The 18,563-nt window shown below is 42.5% G+C and overlaps 1 protein-coding gene across 1 annotated transcript; it reads left to right on the top strand.

Annotated features, from left to right (window-relative positions):
* Nucleotides 1–269: 269 nt before the first annotated feature.
* Nucleotides 270–18,075, top strand: LOC133888862 (thylakoid lumenal 15.0 kDa protein 2, chloroplastic). Its single transcript, XM_062329235.1, has 6 exons — nucleotides 270–604; nucleotides 1,884–1,987; nucleotides 2,486–2,576; nucleotides 16,344–16,412; nucleotides 17,018–17,127; nucleotides 17,743–18,075. Exons 1-6 carry the CDS (start codon nucleotides 331–333, stop codon nucleotides 17,833–17,835), a joined length of 741 nt encoding a protein of 246 aa, XP_062185219.1. The 5' UTR covers nucleotides 270–330; the 3' UTR covers nucleotides 17,836–18,075.
* The last annotated feature ends 488 nt before the right edge of the window (nucleotides 18,076–18,563 follow it).

The following is an 18,563-nucleotide window of genomic DNA, read 5'->3' as shown; positions in this document are numbered from 1 at the left end:
ACTAGCGGTTTGTACTTATAAGAACCCATAATTTGCCACTTTTTTTGCATGACCATGGGGCCGGGTTAGCCACACGGTACATATCGCAACATGTAGTATATTGCCAGTTTTAAATGTTTAACCAAGGATGAATCCTATGCTGTGGCCTGTGGGTAGTACAAAATAAAACCCTGCACGGCATGGTTTTTTTACGGAAATTTCTGTTTTTTCAAATTTTTACAAATTAAAATACTAAATAATAAAACAACTTCACTACCAGCATAACCGTACTCTAGTCTCTTCCTCAACTGCATCAAAAGGAAAAGAAAAGGAAAAAGCAAGAAAAGAAGCATGGCTCTTCTCCTCCCATCCGTTCCTCCTCTTCAGCTAACGCCCTCTAGAGCAACCGCACCAACCTCGTCGCCATTATCCATTCGCCGCCCACGGCCAACAACCCTTTCCCTCCCTCGCGCCCGCTGCTCCGCTCGTCGGACCCCTTGCCCCGTTGCTGCTGTCCGGAAGGACAGGGAGGCTGCTGCTCCCTGGGCCGGCGAGCTCGCCGGCGCTGTGCCATGGAAAGCCGCGGTCTCCGGCGCGCTGGCTCTCGCCGTCTCCTTCACCTGCTGTTAGCTCGCTTGGCCTTTTCATCAGCTCTCATGGTTGCAATGTTTCGTGGGACTTGCCTGAGTCATGGGTGGTGGAAGGACATTGATTCGGAATTGCTGTACAGTTTGTTATTTGTAGCTACAAGATGCCGTCGCTTCTTCACTTGATTACGATAGTTGGTAGTTGATTTACAAATTACATGTTTAGCCTAGCTTTAAGTTGTAGCTGCCTACCTGAAAAATTTGACTGAGAAAAATTGTTGATATGCCAGATTTGGATGGGGACAGGGGAGGCTCTTGACATAACAGAGAGATATTACAGAGGTTTTGTTCTGAATAACCCTGGTGGCTTAGGGCCTTGAGGATATAGAATTGGAAAATTCTAACATAAGTTCGAAGAATGTTGTTGGTCTTTACTGTAAGTAGGGTCAGCTTGAAGCTGTAAGATCTCAAATAGAACACATTAGAATTTTCACATTGCTATTTGAAATATTATCTTTCAATTTTGAATGCTTGTGGCTAAATGGGACTTATTGTCCGTGCACATGCAAACTTGGGCATAGAGACCTCACACATCACAACTATTGAGTTTATCTGTTCATTTGTGAATTGAAAGGAAGGTTCTTTTTGCAGTACTCAACTTAAGGTTCTACTCTCTCTGATACAAATATAAGTTCATTTAGGTTTGTCCTAAGTCAAACCTTTTTAGCTTTGACCATTAATGGCTAGAAAATCATATAGATTGACAACAGAAGGTTGATGTTACTAGATTCATCATGGAAAATACATTCATAATATATAACTCTATTTATTCGAAATTAATATATTTTTATAGATATTATTAGTCAAAGTGTCATATTGAAGATCTTGTCGATGTTCTAATAGACTTATATTTGGGATCAGAGGGAGTAAAAAGATGTAAGCTCCAGTACTCAACTTAAGGAATATGTTGGAATTAAATGTTTAGACAAAATACCATTTTTTAGGAGAATATTTGTGGGATTCCTAAACTTAGCACGGATGGTTAAAGAGAGTAGTAGAGTACCTAAATATTTGTGAGGTTAAACTTAGTGCTTTTCTAGTTGTGCTTGCATCAACTTCCTCCTGTGGTCGAATTCTAGCTCCATATCAATTTTAGATGCTGCCATGTGGTGCTGGTACTGTTGATAAACTCTGTAATTCGTTGTGCTTCTCTTTTCTTGCTAAGCATATCTGGTTTGAAAAGAAGCACAAATGCATTTTTCAGTAAACTTTCCTTTTGTTTATTGGAAAGTGTTAAGTAACATCTGGTACTTGCAGTTGTTGGTTTGGTCAATGCGAGGACTGGGGTAAATAAACCAGAATTGCTTCCTAAAGAATTTACCACTGTTATTGATGTTGCTGGTTTTCTCTCGTCAGGCCAGGTAATTCAAATCCGTGACCTTGTACTCCATGTTTTGATTCTTCAAAGGCACTTAAGAAAGTTGGTGTCCAGAAAAACAGTATGGATCATCAAAGGATTGAAAACTAAATCTGGATGGAGTAGACTGTTCAAATTTCACTCATGCTAAGGTTTTCAACGTCATTCATTCTTCTAGGTTTAGATGCCTTGAATGGCATTTATGTTTTTTTCCCCTGAAGAAGGGAAACCTAACCTTTGTATAGGATATAATTGTCTGATAGAGGTGCTTTACGTTCTAGTGTTAGCATTTGATTATGATCTTTTAGCTTAAGCTTGCCATGTATATACTTGCTGAAATGCCATCTCTTCTCATGTTAACTCTTGTAAGGATACGAGGGGGAATATTTGCCTAGCTCCCTTTGTTTTTACACTTTTACTTTTATCTGAAAATTCACTCGTTTTGTTTTGTTAGTTACAAATCGATTATAGTAGGTGGGCTAAGATTTGGATTTGTTCTTAGGAAAATCGTTTGCGCCAAGAGATAGAGGACCTGGAGAAGGATACAGGGTACAAGTTGAGAGTTCTTGCACAAAATTTTCCTGATACACCTGGTGAGTTTTTTTTACCCCATATATGGTACGTCCCTTGCTTTGTTTTTCACTATTTCATCACTCCCTCCACTACCAAATGAAATGTGTGGTCAAAGTTTCCTAACTTGATATCTAATCTCTCTTACAAGGTCTTGATTAACCATGTGAAAGCAATGCCGATATGTTTCTCCTACTTTCACAAAGTATGAATTTGCTGTTTTTGTTTGAGATAAGGTCATAAGGTATACTACAACATAAATGGTTGAAGTTCCCTTTTTGGAGACCTTTCCATGTTTAGACTGTCATTTATTTTTTCAATGTAGGCAGTACATTGCACAAGTTCTATAACATAATATGTTTTTTTAGTATTATTGCGATGCTTAGGCTCGTTTTTTTTTTGAAAAGCAAAGCTTTATAACACTCAATCACATCAAGATGATACAACGCACAAGAGTTCACCCCCGGTCTCTGCATAAGAATGCACACAACCAAACGAAAGGAACAAAGAAAACAAGAACAAAACTATAACAAAAGAGAACATGTCTTCAATGCGTCAACTGTGGTGGTGAAGCTTCAATGTGAAGATTAGAGCGCCATCCAAACCGGGTATAGAGCTCCATGGCCGCTTGCTCCAAGTGTGCACATCCAGATGTAATGAACTGACGATGTTCCTATCGTTGCAACACCGACCACGTACGGAGCAAATGTGTACAAGTAAAAATAACCTGCAAAGGAGAATAATATTTTCTTTTGTTAAAGACAATCTCATTCCTGCATAATCATAGCGACCAACAAAAGGAAGCTGCCACCACCAGAATATTAGCTTTCAAATTTGTACTAAGACCACGTATCCAATTTCCAAACATGTTTGGTACACTTCGTGGTTGGTATAGATTTGATGCCACCTGGACTATAAACCATGTGGAATGAGCGAAGCGACATTCAAAGAAGAGATGTTTAATCGTTTATGATTTGTGACAAAAGCAACACTTTTGATTGCCTTGCCATTGTCTTTTAATTAGGTTATCTTTTGTTAATAGCACTCCTTTGTGTAAGTACCAAAGGAAAATCTTAATTTTTAAAAGAAGTTTTAGTTTCCACATCTGTTTGTACTGGATAGGTTGATCATTATGAATTGTTAGAGGTATATGTACATTTTGTATTTAACCATACTTGTATACCTGTCCATTTGGGCCATGGAATAGAGTTGAACTGCACAATTTTAACATGGTAAAAGAGCTTGTGGCTCTCGATCCCTAACCCATCGCCGCCGTCGGTGTGCTTCCGGCGGGTCGTCGGTGAGCCACCACCGCCGGTCGCAGTGGAGGCAGCTCCATCCCCCTTTCCCCTTCCTTTTTTTTTCTCCCGCTCGAGATCTGGTCAACGCTGGTTCACTTAGGTCGTCCGCCCGCTTCCGATCTTGCTCCGCCTCCCAGGCACCCCCGATGTCGCGCTCCACCTCCTCAAATGAGACCTTGTGGCGTCCCCCGCTGTAGTGGCGCTCGGACCCGCCGCTCCATTGCCCTCCTTTGACCCACCGGCGCCATCCCTTGGATCCGCCCTGCCTGTGCTCCGTTGGGCCGAGATCTACCGGACGCCCTCGTCACCCGCCTTCCCCATCCACGTTGTCCGCCCAACGTTGGGGACCGAGACGAGCCTGGCTGTGCATGCATAAGTAAAAAAAGAGAGAAAAAACACACATAGGTTGTTGTCCTCATGGCATCCTCCGGGAGATTAGGTGCCATTCCTGTTTCGCGGTGTCCGGTCTTTTTCAATGGCACCAACTGGAGGGAGTTCGCGTTTCACATGGAGATCCACATGAGTAGTCAGCAACTGTGGGGCTACCTCACTGGCGAGCGGGCACATCCGCCTTGTCCCTCTCTTCCCACTGCACCCACTTACCCGCCAGAAGCTGATGATGATGCCAAGGCTCCTTTGATTGATGCTTTCGAGGTCGAGATGGAGACTTACCAGTTAGATCTCGCTGTTTACAAGACCTAGTTGCGTGAAGAGGCCTGTGCCAAGGCCATCTTGTTTGCGAGCATAGAGGTCAATCTCTCGATGTCCCTCAAGGGACTCGCCACTATACAACTGATGTGGGCTCACCTCCACCGCAGCTATGAGATTCGCAATGAGGCGCTGTACATTGCTGTCGTATAGGAGGCTCAGTCGCTTTCACAGCTAGACTCCATTGTGGAGGAGTTCCATTGTCATATATTTGTAGTTTGGCAGCGTTTGGACAACTTGGGTGAAGAGTTCTGTAGTGCTGGCACTTGCAGGTGCTGTGATCGCTACCAGAGTCAGAGGGCGACTCTTTGTCTTCACGAGTTCCTCTCTTGGCTTCGTCCTAAGTTTGAGACTGTTAGATCGCAGTTGCTAACGTACCGTCCGCGCCCATCGCTTGATGAGGCGAAGCCTGAGCTGCGGACTGAGGAGACGTGTCTTCGAGCGGGGGGTGAGCTTGGCTCAGTAGTCCACCTCTGTCCTGGCTGCTCGAGTCCCTTCTTCAGCTTCCACACCTCCCCAGGTGCCTCTGCCTCCTTCGATGCCACAACCCTCCTCGGTGGTGGTGGGGGCCCCTTCTGGTGTCGTCTATGACTATTGTGACAAGCTAGGGCACACTGTCCAGGTGTGTTTCACGAAGCAGTGTGACAAAGCACAGAAGAAGAAGACACGACGCAGTGGACGGTCCTCTCAAAGCCTAGGAGGTGGTTCTAGTCAGTCGAGCTCTCATTCTGTGTTTCCTGCAGAGCAGGAGCTCCTTGCGCTGTTCCGCGGCCTCACCACTGCAGCTTCTACCTTAGCACTCGGGACTACTGCTCAGGCTTCTGGTTCCACGCCGCCTCCTTTTTACCTAGGTATATCATCCCCGTGGTTTCTTGATTCTGGTTAGTGGTGGAAAATGGATAGCAGGTATCTGAATTATCTGATATTCGTATTGATCAAAACACGAATATGGATATCCGTATTCGTTTCTGAAACGGATACTAAAATGGATGTATCCTAATTCGTTTTCGCGATTCAGATTCAAATGTGGATATCCGAATTGCTTTGAATTTGGATGTGGAAATGGATAATATCCGTATCCGCCAACCAGGGAACCAAATTTGGTTAAAGTTTTAGAAATTTCAGAGGTGAACGAAATTTATATATTCCGGCCCAAAAATCAAATTGAACAAATTTCAGTCAAATTTGACCAAAAATTTAAATTTTTGATATGAATTTCGAACAATTTCGAACAAATTTCTAAAATTTTGGTAATTCCAGTAATTCCAAATGTGAACGAATTTTTTGCGCACCAAAATAAAAATCCTTATCGTTAAAGGTGTAGGATATTTGCATACAACCTGATTGAGTAGATATCCGAATGCGGATTCGGATTTGAACAATCCGATTCGTATTCGTATTCGAGGACATTCGGATTTGTATTCGTATTCGTATTAAAATATGGATAGCAATGTGGAAAGTGGACTATTCGATCCGTTTCCACCCCTAATTCCGATGCCTCCTTCCATATGACCCCGGATTTGACTCATTTATCTTATATGTCATCTCCTAGTTCACCGATCATAGTTCAGACAACAGATGCCACGTCCCTTCCAGTTGTAGGACGGGGCACTCCCTACTTCCTTCTTTTATGTTCCTACTATTTCATGTTCCTAAACTCACAATGCATCTTTTGTCTGCTAATCAAATCACTGATCATGGATGTCGTATCATTCTTGAGGCTGACTCTTGTTGTGTTCAGGATCTTCGTACTGGGCTTCTGGTGGGGACTAGTCCTAGGCATCAGACTCTCAACGCCTCTAGGAGCTTGATTGGCTACGCCTTGCTTCAGCTACTTTGGACAGCTAGTCATCCAGTTCTCCTACCTTCTTGTCAGCTGCTTCCTCTACCACCACTTTTGCATAGTGGCATCGTCGTCTAGGCCATCGCTTTGGTTCTAGGCTTTCCACTTCGGTTGATAGTGGTGTCTTAGGTTCTATTTCTGGTGATGCTGCTCTTCATTGTACGGATTCCAAGGTTAGTAAACAGCTGCAGCTCCCTTATCCTTCTAGTGTTTCTATGTCTCAGCGTCCCTTTGATCTAGTCCACTCTGATGTATGGGGGTGTGCTCCCTTCGTTTCGAAAGGGGTCACTCCTATTATGTGATCTTTATTGATGATTATTCAAGATTTACTTGGATTTACCTTGTCTTCTTGTGGTCAGTTCCTTTCTATTTACCAGCAGTTTGCTACTATGATTCACACTTAGTTTGACTCTTCCATTCGAGCTTTTCGTGCCAACTCTGCTGATGAGTACATTTCGAATGCACATCGTCGCTATCTAGTTGACCGCACTCTTGCTCAGTTTTCCTGCCCTGGTGCCAATGCTCAGAATGGTGTTGCTGAGCACAAGCATCGTCACATTCTTGAGACTACTCATGCTTTTCTAATATTCTCTAATCATTCACCTCACTTCTGGGTTGAGGCTGTCTCTATGGCTGTCTTCCTCATTAATATGCAGCCATCCTCTGTTCTTAATGGCTGTACTCTCTATGAGCGCCTCTTTAGCAAGCCTCCTGGGTACAATCACTTTCAGTGCTTTGGGTGTGTATGCTATGTTCTTCTTCTTCCTCGTGAGCGCACTAAGGTGGTTGCTCAATCCATTGAGTGTGTTTTCCTTGGATAAAGTTTGGAGCACAAGGGTTATTGCTGCTATGACTTTATTACTAGTAGGATGAGGATTTCTCGGGATGTCAACTTTGATGAATCCTGTTTCTGTTATCCTCGTTCTTTCACCAGTACTCCATTCACCATAGCTGAATCTCTCTCTTCCCTTACTCTTCTTGATCCATATTTTCTGCTGTCTTCATGTTCTGCACAGTCACCTCTCATCCCAGCTCCACAACCACCATCATCTCCATGCTCACCACCGCCTCCCGCTCCACCTCTAGTTGCTTCCCCACCTCCTCCGGAGATTCCTCCTTGTGAGATCACTCACTACTACACTTGTCGATTGCGCCATCTTCCTTCACCTAACTCCTCTCCGTCTCTTCTAGGACTTGCTCTGGAGTCTCCCCCTCGGTATGATCTTCGTGATCGTTGTACTATTCGACCACCTTTGCGCCTTGGCTTCATAACTGCTACTCTTGTCAAGCCCACGACCTACCGAGAGGCTGCTGTCCACTAGGAGTGGAAGCATGCTATGGCTGAGGAGATTCCTGCTTTGGAGCGTACTGGCACTTGGGATCTTGTTCCTCTGCTGGCCCATTTCACTCCTATCACTTGCAAGTGGGTCTACAAGGTCAAGAATTGCTTTGATGGCTCTCTTGAGCACTACAAGGCTTGGCTCGTGGTTTTTAGCAAGAGCACGATCATGACTATGATGAGATTTTTGCTCCAGTTGCTCACATGACCATTGTTCGGACTCTTCTGGTTGTTGCCTCTGTTTGTCAGTGGTCCATCTCTTAGGTGTACATCAAGAATGCCTTTCTAAATGGCCAGCTGCGGGAGGAGGTCTACATGTAGCCATCTCCAGGGTACTCTGTCCCTAATGGCATGGTTTGTCATATGCGTTGCTCTCTTTACGGCCTCAAACAGCATCCTTGGGCCTAGGTTGAGCGTTTTTCTTTGGTTGTCATTGACACTGGCTTTCAGCCCAGTGACTATGACTCTGCTCTCTTTGTTCACACTTTCTCTCGTGGCTGCATGCTTCTTCTATATGTTGATGACATGATCATCACTGGTGATGATTCTCAGTTCATTGACTTTGTGAAGAAGCGTCTCAGTGACAAGTTCTTAATATCTGATTTGGGTCCGCTTCGGTACTCCCTTGGGATTGAAGTATCTGCCACGCCTGACGGCATCTATCTCTCCCAGGAGAAGTATATTCAAGATCTTGCTCGAGTCGCTCTCACCGATCATCGCATGGTTGATACACCCATGGAGCTTGGTGTTCATCTCCGCTCCACTGATGGTTAGCCTCTTGCCGACCCCGCTCCACTGGGAGTCTTGTCTACCTTGGGATCACTCGTTCGGATATTTCTCACTCTGTTTACATCCTCATTTAGTTTGTGTCTGCTCCCTCTCAGCTGCACTACACACCTCTGTGTTCTGCGACATCTTCGTGGCACCATTTCTCATCATCTTTTCTTCCCTTGCTCCAATTTCCTCTATCTTCAGGCGTATTCTGATGCGACCTGGGCTAGTGATCACTCTGATCGTCGCTCTCTCTGTCTATTGTGTTTTCCTTGGATCCTCCCTAGTTGCCTGGAAGACCAAGAAGCAGATAGTAGTTTCCCGTTCGAGTGTTGATGCTGAGTTGCGGGCTATGGCAACGTTGACAGCTGAGGTCATCTGGCTCCGATGTCTCTTTGTGGATTTTAGTGTGTTGGTTACAACACCCACTCCTCTTTCATCTGACAGCACTGGTGCAACCATTATTGCTCGAGACCTAGTGAAGCATGAGCTCACCAAACATATCGATGGTGAAGCATGAGCTCACAAAGCATGAGATCGTAGGTGCAAGATCATGTTGTGGCTCTTTAGTATGTGCCTTCTGAGCTCCAGTTAGCTGACTTCTTTACGAAGGCACAAACAAGGGTTCAACATAGTTATCTCCTCTCTAAACTCAGTGTACTTACCCATCATGAGTTTGAGGGAGGGGGAGGTGTTAGATGTATATGTACCTTCTGTGTTTTCCCCTTTCTATAGGGGTTTCTTTGCATATAACCATACTTGTATACCTGCCCATTTGGGTCACAGAATAGAGTTGAGTTGCACAATTCTAACAAGAACGAGGGCTCTATAGAGTGAGTTGATAGAGAGTCTTCCCAATTGGTTTAAGTTTCATCAAAACTCGTCTCGTTCTTCAATCAAGTTGATGATTGTCAGGCGAGAAAGGAGATCATTCCACATTATTTGTTTTGGGCCAATCAGGTCCCTTCTAAAGATGATTTTTTGGTGGGAAAGCCTGCAAAACGGCAGCCACCGCGTCTTGTTTGTTTCGTACTATGTTATATAGTTCTGGGTATTAGTTTTTTAACGGCGAATTGCCCAACCGTCTTCCCGAAATCTGATTTCACTCCGAAGTCCCAGCACCTACAATTCCATTCAATATTCTCGATTTTTTTTAGTCTTTATATGGTCTATATTTTAATTTTGCGATCCCAAGTTTGGTCTATATACCTCAGCTTGGTAACTCACTGTAGGTTGAGAAATGAGAACAGTGGTTATCCTGTATTTCTGAACTCCCTGCAGTCTAGTTTCTATCATAACAACTTCTTTCCCTTCAATGATATGCTATATCATTTAAATTAAATTTACAGACATCTCTTGTATACTGTAGATAACACTTCATATGACCATTCTTTATGTGTGAAGAAAAGTGTTGACGTGAAAAGTTATCACGCCAAACACACCAAGCACCTCGTGTGCAATATCAACTATTATCAGTTAGCTGGTACTGTTCATCTGGTTGCCTATTAAGTTAGCCGTTGCTACAATAGCCATTGTAACTGCCAAATCTTATCGTCAACACATGCCCTCTGAATTTTGGTGAAGCTTGCTCACTGAAAAACATATCATCTCCCTTCTACCTTTCTTAGAACGATGATCAAGACATCGGCCATGAATACCCCTTAGGACTATGGTAACCAATACATCGGCCATATTTTTCTTAAGCATCTTGCCATACACTAGGATAAAATTTCTTCAAGTATTATCCATTAATAGCTTTAGACAGTTTCTCTTCTTGCAAACTTTCTAGCAGATAAGAATTTCTAAGGACGATACTTACAATTCTGTATATACCTTCCTAACTCGGAGATCATTTGCCAAACTTATTGTCCTTCGATCCTACAGGCAAAATAGTCTTCCACACAAGATCACTAATCTAAAATGACTTTGCTTTTACCTTCCTGTTATAGGCTTTGGCTACCCTTAACTTGTCTTTCTCGATCTCTCTCAAAACCTTCAACTTTTCATCCGTCACTTTATCAATCCTGTCCATTATTAGATCATAATAATCCACAACCGTCAGGTTATTTTGCTCGGCCAATCTCAAAGTATTAAGATTCACTTCAACAAGTAAAACGACTTCTTGTCCATAAACAAGTTCATTCGGCGTTACTTTAGTGGCACCATGTCTAGATATATGATGTGCTCATAAAGCCTCCGATAAAACTTCATGACATCTCCTGTGATGTTTCTCTATTTTCTTCTTGATAAGCTTAATCAAAATTTTATTACTAGACTCGGTCTGATCATTGGCCTGAGCATAATAAGGAGATGAATTAGAAAGCTTAATTTTCAATGATTCGGCAAATTCACGTACCTGGTGCGATATGAATGAAGTACTTTGATCCGTAGTTAAAGTCTACGGAATGCTGAATCTATGAACAATATGCTCCAAAAAAAGTCAATTACCTCCTTATGTATCATGTTCTTGAGAGGAACAACTTTAGTCCACTTAGTAAAATAATCAGTAGCCACTAAAATAAAGTGATAACCTTTAGATGATGGAGGATGTATTTGGCCAATGAAATCCAAACCCCAACCTCGGAACGGTCATGGTTTGATAATAGGATGCATCATAGCAGCAGGAACTAATTAGATATCACCAAACTTTTGACATACCTCGCATCATTTATAATACCTGAAGCAATCATTAATCATAGTAGGTCAATAAAAATCAGCTCTCTTCAATAACCACTTCATCTTGCGCGCTGATTGATGCGTGCCACATATGCCTTCATGCACTTCTCCTATAGCAATTCTAGCTTCATCAGAATCCAAGCATTTGAGAAGCACACCATCCACAATCTGGCGATATAAATCATCATTCAACAATGTATACTTGAAAGCTTGCCGCCGAATCTTTCTATCGACACTCTTGCTTGGATTTTTCAAGTAATCAATGAGATGCTTTCTCCAATCTTCACATTCAGCAACTTCAACATTCTCTCCCAATGAAGAAGATACAACCGAAGCCAAAAATTTATGTTCGGCTATACCAGGATCAATACTTTCAAGCATCGGTCTTTCAAATCACAAAGAATTTACCTCTACCAACTTGATAACTGGTTGCTTGTTGTGCTAAATCATTAGCTCTGAAATTATTATCTCTAGACACATGATTGATAGTAAAATCATCTAAAATAGCAATAATGTCTAGACACTTATCAAAATAAATATTTAGTGATCCGTCGAAACATTGATAATTACCGGAAACTTGCTGCACAACTAGCAATGAATCACCAAAAACCTATATGTTCTTCACACCCATGGAACTCAAAATTTCTAATCCTAATAAGAGTTTCATATTCAGCTTGATTATTGGTAAAAAATATTCTAGACGACAAGATGTTTCAAAAACAGCACCTCTAGATGACACAAAAACAATACAACACCTTGTCCAACTCCGCAAGCTGAACCATCAAAATAAAGCTTCCATGGTTTAATAGATATAAAACCAACGTTTAAATCATGCTTATCATCAATCCGATGGTCAACAATAAAATTAGCTACAATTTGACCTTTCATAGATTTTAATGATTCATAAGCCAAATCATATTCTATAAAGTGCATAAACCCATTTACCAACTCTACCACTCAAAATTGGCTTTTGCAACATATACTTAATCACATCGGCTTGACATACTACTACACAAGTTGTTAGGAATTTAGCGGAAGCATCATCAAGATCATCAAGCCAAGCACAAGATCAACACACAAGACACGATATTTTTTAACGAGGTTCGGCCAAGTTGCCTACATCCTCGGGGCATGACTACAGGCGCTCCTCCCTAACTGTTTCGTCTTACCATGGTTACAACGGTGGTGCCTTCTATTTAAAGGCCCGGAATTAGAGTTCGACTACAACTCTAATCCTAGTCCCACCCAAATACAACTCAAGTCTATCTGTAACCTACCATGTACACATATTCGACACATATTCCAACAAACTCCACCTTGACGAATATGCACGCCAACTTAAGTCTGCCATGTGTGAACCTCTGTGTACCTAGACTTGAGCTGTTTATCTCTACTGCTCATCCTGAACAGTCCGACGAGGATGCCTCGCCGCTAGGAACGTATTTTGCAAAATTTGCAGCTCCCACCTTCATGACTACACCTTTCAACTTGTATTGATGACCTCCCATCTTCTCACTTATCATCACAGTCTTGTCATCCTGCATCACATTTAAGGTCTTCTTATCTGACATCGCCTGATATAGCCAACATTCTTCATGCAGAAATCCAAGCGATATTAGATTCTTCCTAAGTCCTGGCACATACCGCACACCCTCAAGTAACACTTCTTGTCCATCATACATCTTTAGTTTGATATTGCCGACTCCCATAACACGGTAACCCGTGTCATCTCCCAAGCGAGCAAGACCAAAATCACCTTCAGAGTATGAAGAGAACCACTCCTTGTTTGATGTTGCATGATATGAACTCGCCGAATCTAACAGCCATGCTTCACCACAAGACTTTTCACTTGATAGTACGAGAAGATCACCATCACTATCCGAGTCATCTTTCTTGGAAACCACAATATTTGCCACGCCCTTCTTCAGTTCTGGACAATCTTTCCTTACATGTCCCCAATCCTTGCATTTATAGCACTGTGGCCCCTTCTTCTTCTTTTTCTTGTTAGTCTCCCTGCCTCGATCACCTTTGACGAAAAAAGCATCTCCAGATGAACTCTCATCAGCATTGTTCTTCCTCCTTTGTTCATGAGCAAACAACGTCGCAAGAATATCATCCACTTTGACTGCCTCTTTACCATACGTCAATGTTGTGATCAAGTGCTCATAAGACCTTGGCAAGGAACACAGAAGAATAATCGCTTTGTCTTCATCATTAATTGTCACCTCCACCTTCATAAGATCAGCGACAACTTGATTAAAGACGTTTACGTGCTCAGCAAGATCTGACCCCTCCTGCATCTTCAGCCCATACAGTTTTTGCTTCAGATACAGCTTCCGAGTCAATGTCTTGGACATGAATTGATCATCTAATTTATCCCAAATCTTCTTAGGTGATGTTTCATCCATGACATGGTACATGATCTGATCGGAGAGACACAACCTTATTGTCGCCGCCGCTTGTGCTTGCATCTCTTCCCACTTGTCATCATCTACCGTAACTGGCTTCTTGTCGCTAAGAGCCTTCAGGATCCCCTGCTGCGCCAGCAAGTCCTTCACTCTTGTTTGCCAAAGCCCGAAGTTGCCAGTCCCGTCAAATCTCATCACCTCGAATTTGGATGCCATCGACGCCATCTGCCTGTTGCCGCAGACCGCCGAATCCCGCTCACGTGTACCTCACGTGTGCTGAACGCGCCTCCGCACGCTCGTACCTGCGCCCCACGTGGACGCACCGCCACGCACACGCCGAACCGCGCGTACGCCCGCCTCGTACACCGCCCGTGCACGATCTGCCGCTCTCAAGCCCCGTCGACTACCACGCCGCTTGCACATGACGAAATTGACCCGCTCGATCGCCGCCCGCCGTTCGCCGTCAACCGCCACAAGCAACGGTTCACGAACAGTCTGATTGCAATTTTCGCAATCTCGTGGACTTCCTTCTCTGGTTGCCTTGCGTTCTGCTCTCTTTGCGTTCACGGCTTCTCGTTCGAACACTTGTATTTATTTCCCAGACCACAACACAATACCGATCCGAGCAGGAAATCAGATAGACTCCTGTACGCACACGAATCGGTCTCCTGTGCTCGTATGCCGGTAGTAGTCGGACTCAGCCTTTGAAACAATTTGCTCGACGCGCCGAACGCTGCACGGGACCCACGCCTCCACACGAGCCACCGTAGCGAGTCAAAGCCGTCGCTCCGATCTGCAACGTCTTTCAGCTGCACCGTCGAATTTGGCCGTCACGTCTGACTGACCCCTATCGAACAGCAGCCACCGGCCGCCATCAACCCGATCTCCACGTCTGGACGGATCCCTGTTGATACAGCCCATCGGACGGTTCAAGCCGTCACGCTCGAAGTGTCCGAATCCACTGATCGAGTCGTCGATCGCCGCCACGCTCCACCTTGCGCCGTTCTTCCTCGGACCCGTGCAAGCCTTGCGCGGTGTGGAACATATCCTCGTGTCTTCTCTTGATCTTCCAACATGGCTCTGGTACCACTTGTTAGGAATTTAGCGGAAGCATCATCAAGATCATCAAGCCAAGCACAAGATCAACACACAAGACACGATATTTTTTAACGAGGTTCGGCCAAGTTGCCTACATCCTCGGGGCATGACTACAGGCGCTCCTTCCTAACTGTTTCGTCTTACCATGGTTACAACGGTGGTGCCTTCTATTTAAAGGCCCGGAATTAGAGTTCGACTACAACTCTAATCCTAGTCCCACCCAAATACAACTCAAGTCTATCTGTAACCTACCATGTACACATATTTGACACATATTCCAACACAAGTAGTATAGCGATAGCAAATAATGTTTTAACTTTGTGCAAGCATAATATAGCGATAATCATAATTTTTCAATAAAGACATACCTTGTTTCCACCTTCAAAAGATGTCGACTCAAATAAGCGATTGCATGCTCTTTACCATCAACTTCTTGTACCAAAACAACACCAATCACATTATCTTCCGCAGCAATATATAGCCGAAAAGGTAATCTGGCTTTAGGCGCCCGAAGCACTGAAGTAGTAGACAAATATTTCTTAATCTTATCAAATGCACACTGTTGCTCTGCACCCCAAATAACTTCGGTCTTATTCTTCAACCGAAATATAGATGTAAAAGCACTGATTTTTCCGGACAAGTTTGATATAAATCTTCTCAAGTAATTCACTTTGCCTAGAAATTTCTACATATCTCTTTTACATGTAGACGCCTGAACCTTTTGTATAGCTTCTATTTTATTAGGATCTATCTCTATGTCTTTCTCATGTATAATAAAGCCTAAAAATTTCTTAGCTGACATACCAAAAGCATATTTGAGTGGATTCGTTTTCAAACCATACCGTCACATTCTTTCAAAAGCTAAACGTAAATCGGCTACATGAGAATCATTGCCATCCGATTTCACAACCATGTCATCAATATATACTTCTAATATGACACCAAGTAAATCATGAAAAATTAAATTCGTAGCCCTTTGATAAGTAGCACCGGTATTTTTCAACCTAAAAGTCATAACCACCCACTCAAATAAACCAACTAAACCAGGACAACGAAAAGCCGTTTTAGACATATCTTCCTCAATCATAAAAATTTGATTATAACCAATATTACCATCAAGAAAACTAATCATTCTATATCCTGAAGCATCATTGATTAACATGTCGGCTATAAGTATAGGATATTCATCTTTAGAAGTAACTTTATTCAAATATCTAAAATCAATGCAAACTCATAACTTACTGCTACTCTTCTTCTCCACCGGGACAATGTTGAAAATCCAATCAGCATACCTGCAAGGTCTGATGAATCCCGCTTTCAACAACCGGTCTATTTCTTCTTTGATTCAATCATACATATTAGATTAAACCTTCTAAGTGGCTGTTTATAAGGTCTAAATCCCGTTTTGATATGCAACCGATGTTCTACTAACTCTCAGTCAAGTTTCGGCATTAAGCCAGTCATTGCTGCAATAGCCACCGTAACTGTCAAATCTTGTCGTCAACAAAAAGCATCCAACTAGACCCTGAGTCAAATGACCGAACTAGATAGCAGGATGCATCTGTCTATCTTGTCATGATTCTGCACATGACATCATACTGTATATGGTTTGTTTCATTGCTTAATTTTTGGCAATATTTTTCCAGGATTGGCTATCAAAGATTTTTGGCAGGTCGATGACCGTACTATTGTTTTTGTTGCCGATCCAACCTTTGGTAAGATTCTTATTGAAGCATAATTCTCCATTTCTTTTAAAAAATAATTGTTGTAACTATTGTTTTGCGAAGCACGCTTGATCCGTGCACCACTTGTCAATTACCGATGTATATTTTGCCTGTTTAGTGATTTAAAGGACAGGAAAAAAGCGCATGGCTTTTGTCTTAGGAAAAGAAAGGAGCTGAGTGGCTGAGACGGATAAATGGACAATCTAAGAATTCTATTGTTACACAGAATGAGGAAATTTTGAATAATCTTTGTGATAAAGCATGGCCCTGTTTTACTTTTTTGACAGAGATGAATAAGTGAAAAGCAGTAAATCTTCTCCATGCAATTGATGCACTTAAGCTTGAAACATATTGGGTTGCTGCTGTAAGCGAACCATTTTTATCTAGCTTTGTTATTGTACATACTGCACAGTAGTGGTGCTGGTTCCTTCAGTTGCACAAGATGTTATCCAGATTGAGGATGTCCTCCTTTATTTTGTCTAATCCTCTCTGCCACAGGCTAGCAATCTTGTCTGTACAACAAAAACATTTAAGATTTATTTGCTGTGATACTTGTTGGTGGGACATATGTACTAAATCTGGCAATCTTTGGGCAGGTAACATAATAAATTTTAACATTGGTCCATTAGTTGATTTAGACGTCCCTCGGAGCTTTTGGAGTCAGGTTTCAGGGAAGTATGGAAACATGTTTTACTGGAAAGAAAAGGTGACATTCTGTTGTTTGACCTATCAATTATCTGATATATTCATATTCCATTGCAATACTTATTTTTTGAGAGGAAAACAGCAGGGGGAGGCCCCTACTGCGGTGTTGCAATTCTTATTACTTGCATCTTTTTGATAGTCCTGATTCAGTAATAGACAGGATATATTTTAAATGTGGTAATTACCATTGGAAGTTGTACCATAATCTATAAACACTTTTCGAGTCTTTGTTAGGGGGAATGTTTGTACCTTGTGTTTCCCATTGTAGTAACACATTCCTAGATTGGCTGAGGTAAAATGAACATCCCTCAGGTTGGAACGAGAGTGATGTAGTCATCGCGTGGGAAGTGCGGTAAGCAATAAAAAAATAGTGAGGGAGTCGCTCTTCCCTAGACCTTGGTGATTCATGCCACTGTTACCTAGGTGAAACAACTTCCCACCATCTTTTTAGTTTCTAAGTGGTATCTACTGGTACAATTACAAAAATTCTATCAAAAAAAGAGTTCTTAAGGCAATGTTACCTTTTCTTTTTCCTATTTTTGTGGTTTCCATGTGTTGATGGAATCTGCGAGAAATTTACTGACCACGTCTTTGTTCTATCTTGAACATGGAACAGGGAGAGGATGCGTCAATTGAAGCCGCTGTGACGGCAATATCACGCTGTCTAAGAGACCCCACAGGGACAAATAACTGTTCTGAGGTACTGTAGGGAGTAAAAGTTCACCGCGGAAGGAAATTTGGGAAGGATAAGCCAGTGCAGCCTGTGTACAGAAGTGAAATATCAGAGCTACCGAAACTAAACATGTTTTACCATTTCCAGAGAATGAAAGGGCACTTTTGGATCGTTCACTTTTGGAAATATCTTATTGACCAATGCACTCTCTAAACGTTATAGTGATAAAGAAATGAGTAAAAGCTATATTGACCAATGCACATGGTTGAGTCGTTACGTTCCATTCTCATTTGTTTCCATGAAACTCGTCCAACCGTCCTATATGATATGCATATGGTTGAGTTAGTTTTCGTTCTCATTGGTTTACATGAAACTCGTCCAAACATCCCATGTGGGCATCCCATACAGAGCTAATTTGACCGCTAGGTTCGTGACTATGCATAGAGCTACTAGGTGTACATCTATTTGGGCGGAGTCGTTGTACATTAGGAGAAGTCTACATCTCCAAATGTAAAATGTGAAGCGTAACATAGCCCATCATAGCCCAAAACTAATACGATTTAGGTTAATTTTATACAACTCACCACGTGTTTCTTTTCCATCCATCTCCTTTTTTCTTCGACCTAATTCCATCGCTAGCTGCGGCCTCCTCCCTACAAGATCCCAACTACCTCTTCTCTCATGATAATACCCTTCTCGATATTCATCCTCCTCTCCTATCTTTGATGCTCACAGGGCATTGCTCTTGTTCTTCTCACACGCGC

Source organism: Phragmites australis, chromosome 13 (assembly GCF_958298935.1).
Source record: "Phragmites australis chromosome 13, lpPhrAust1.1, whole genome shotgun sequence".
In the NCBI taxonomy this organism is placed as follows: Eukaryota; Viridiplantae; Streptophyta; class Magnoliopsida; order Poales; family Poaceae; genus Phragmites; species Phragmites australis.
This window is presented reverse-complemented; position numbering and strand designations above follow the sequence as displayed.

Coding starts and splice junctions, on each gene's coding strand:
- LOC133888862 (XM_062329235.1), top strand. CDS start 331: ATGGCTCTTCTCCTCCCATCCGTTCCTCCTCTTCAGCTAACGCCCTCT. Junction 1,988..2,485: donor GTTTTCTCTCGTCAGGCCAG/GTAATTCAAATC, acceptor ATTTGTTCTTAG/GAAAATCGTTTGCGCCAAGA. Junction 17,128..17,742: donor TGTTTTACTGGAAAGAAAAG/GTGACATTCTGT, acceptor AACATGGAACAG/GGAGAGGATGCGTCAATTGA.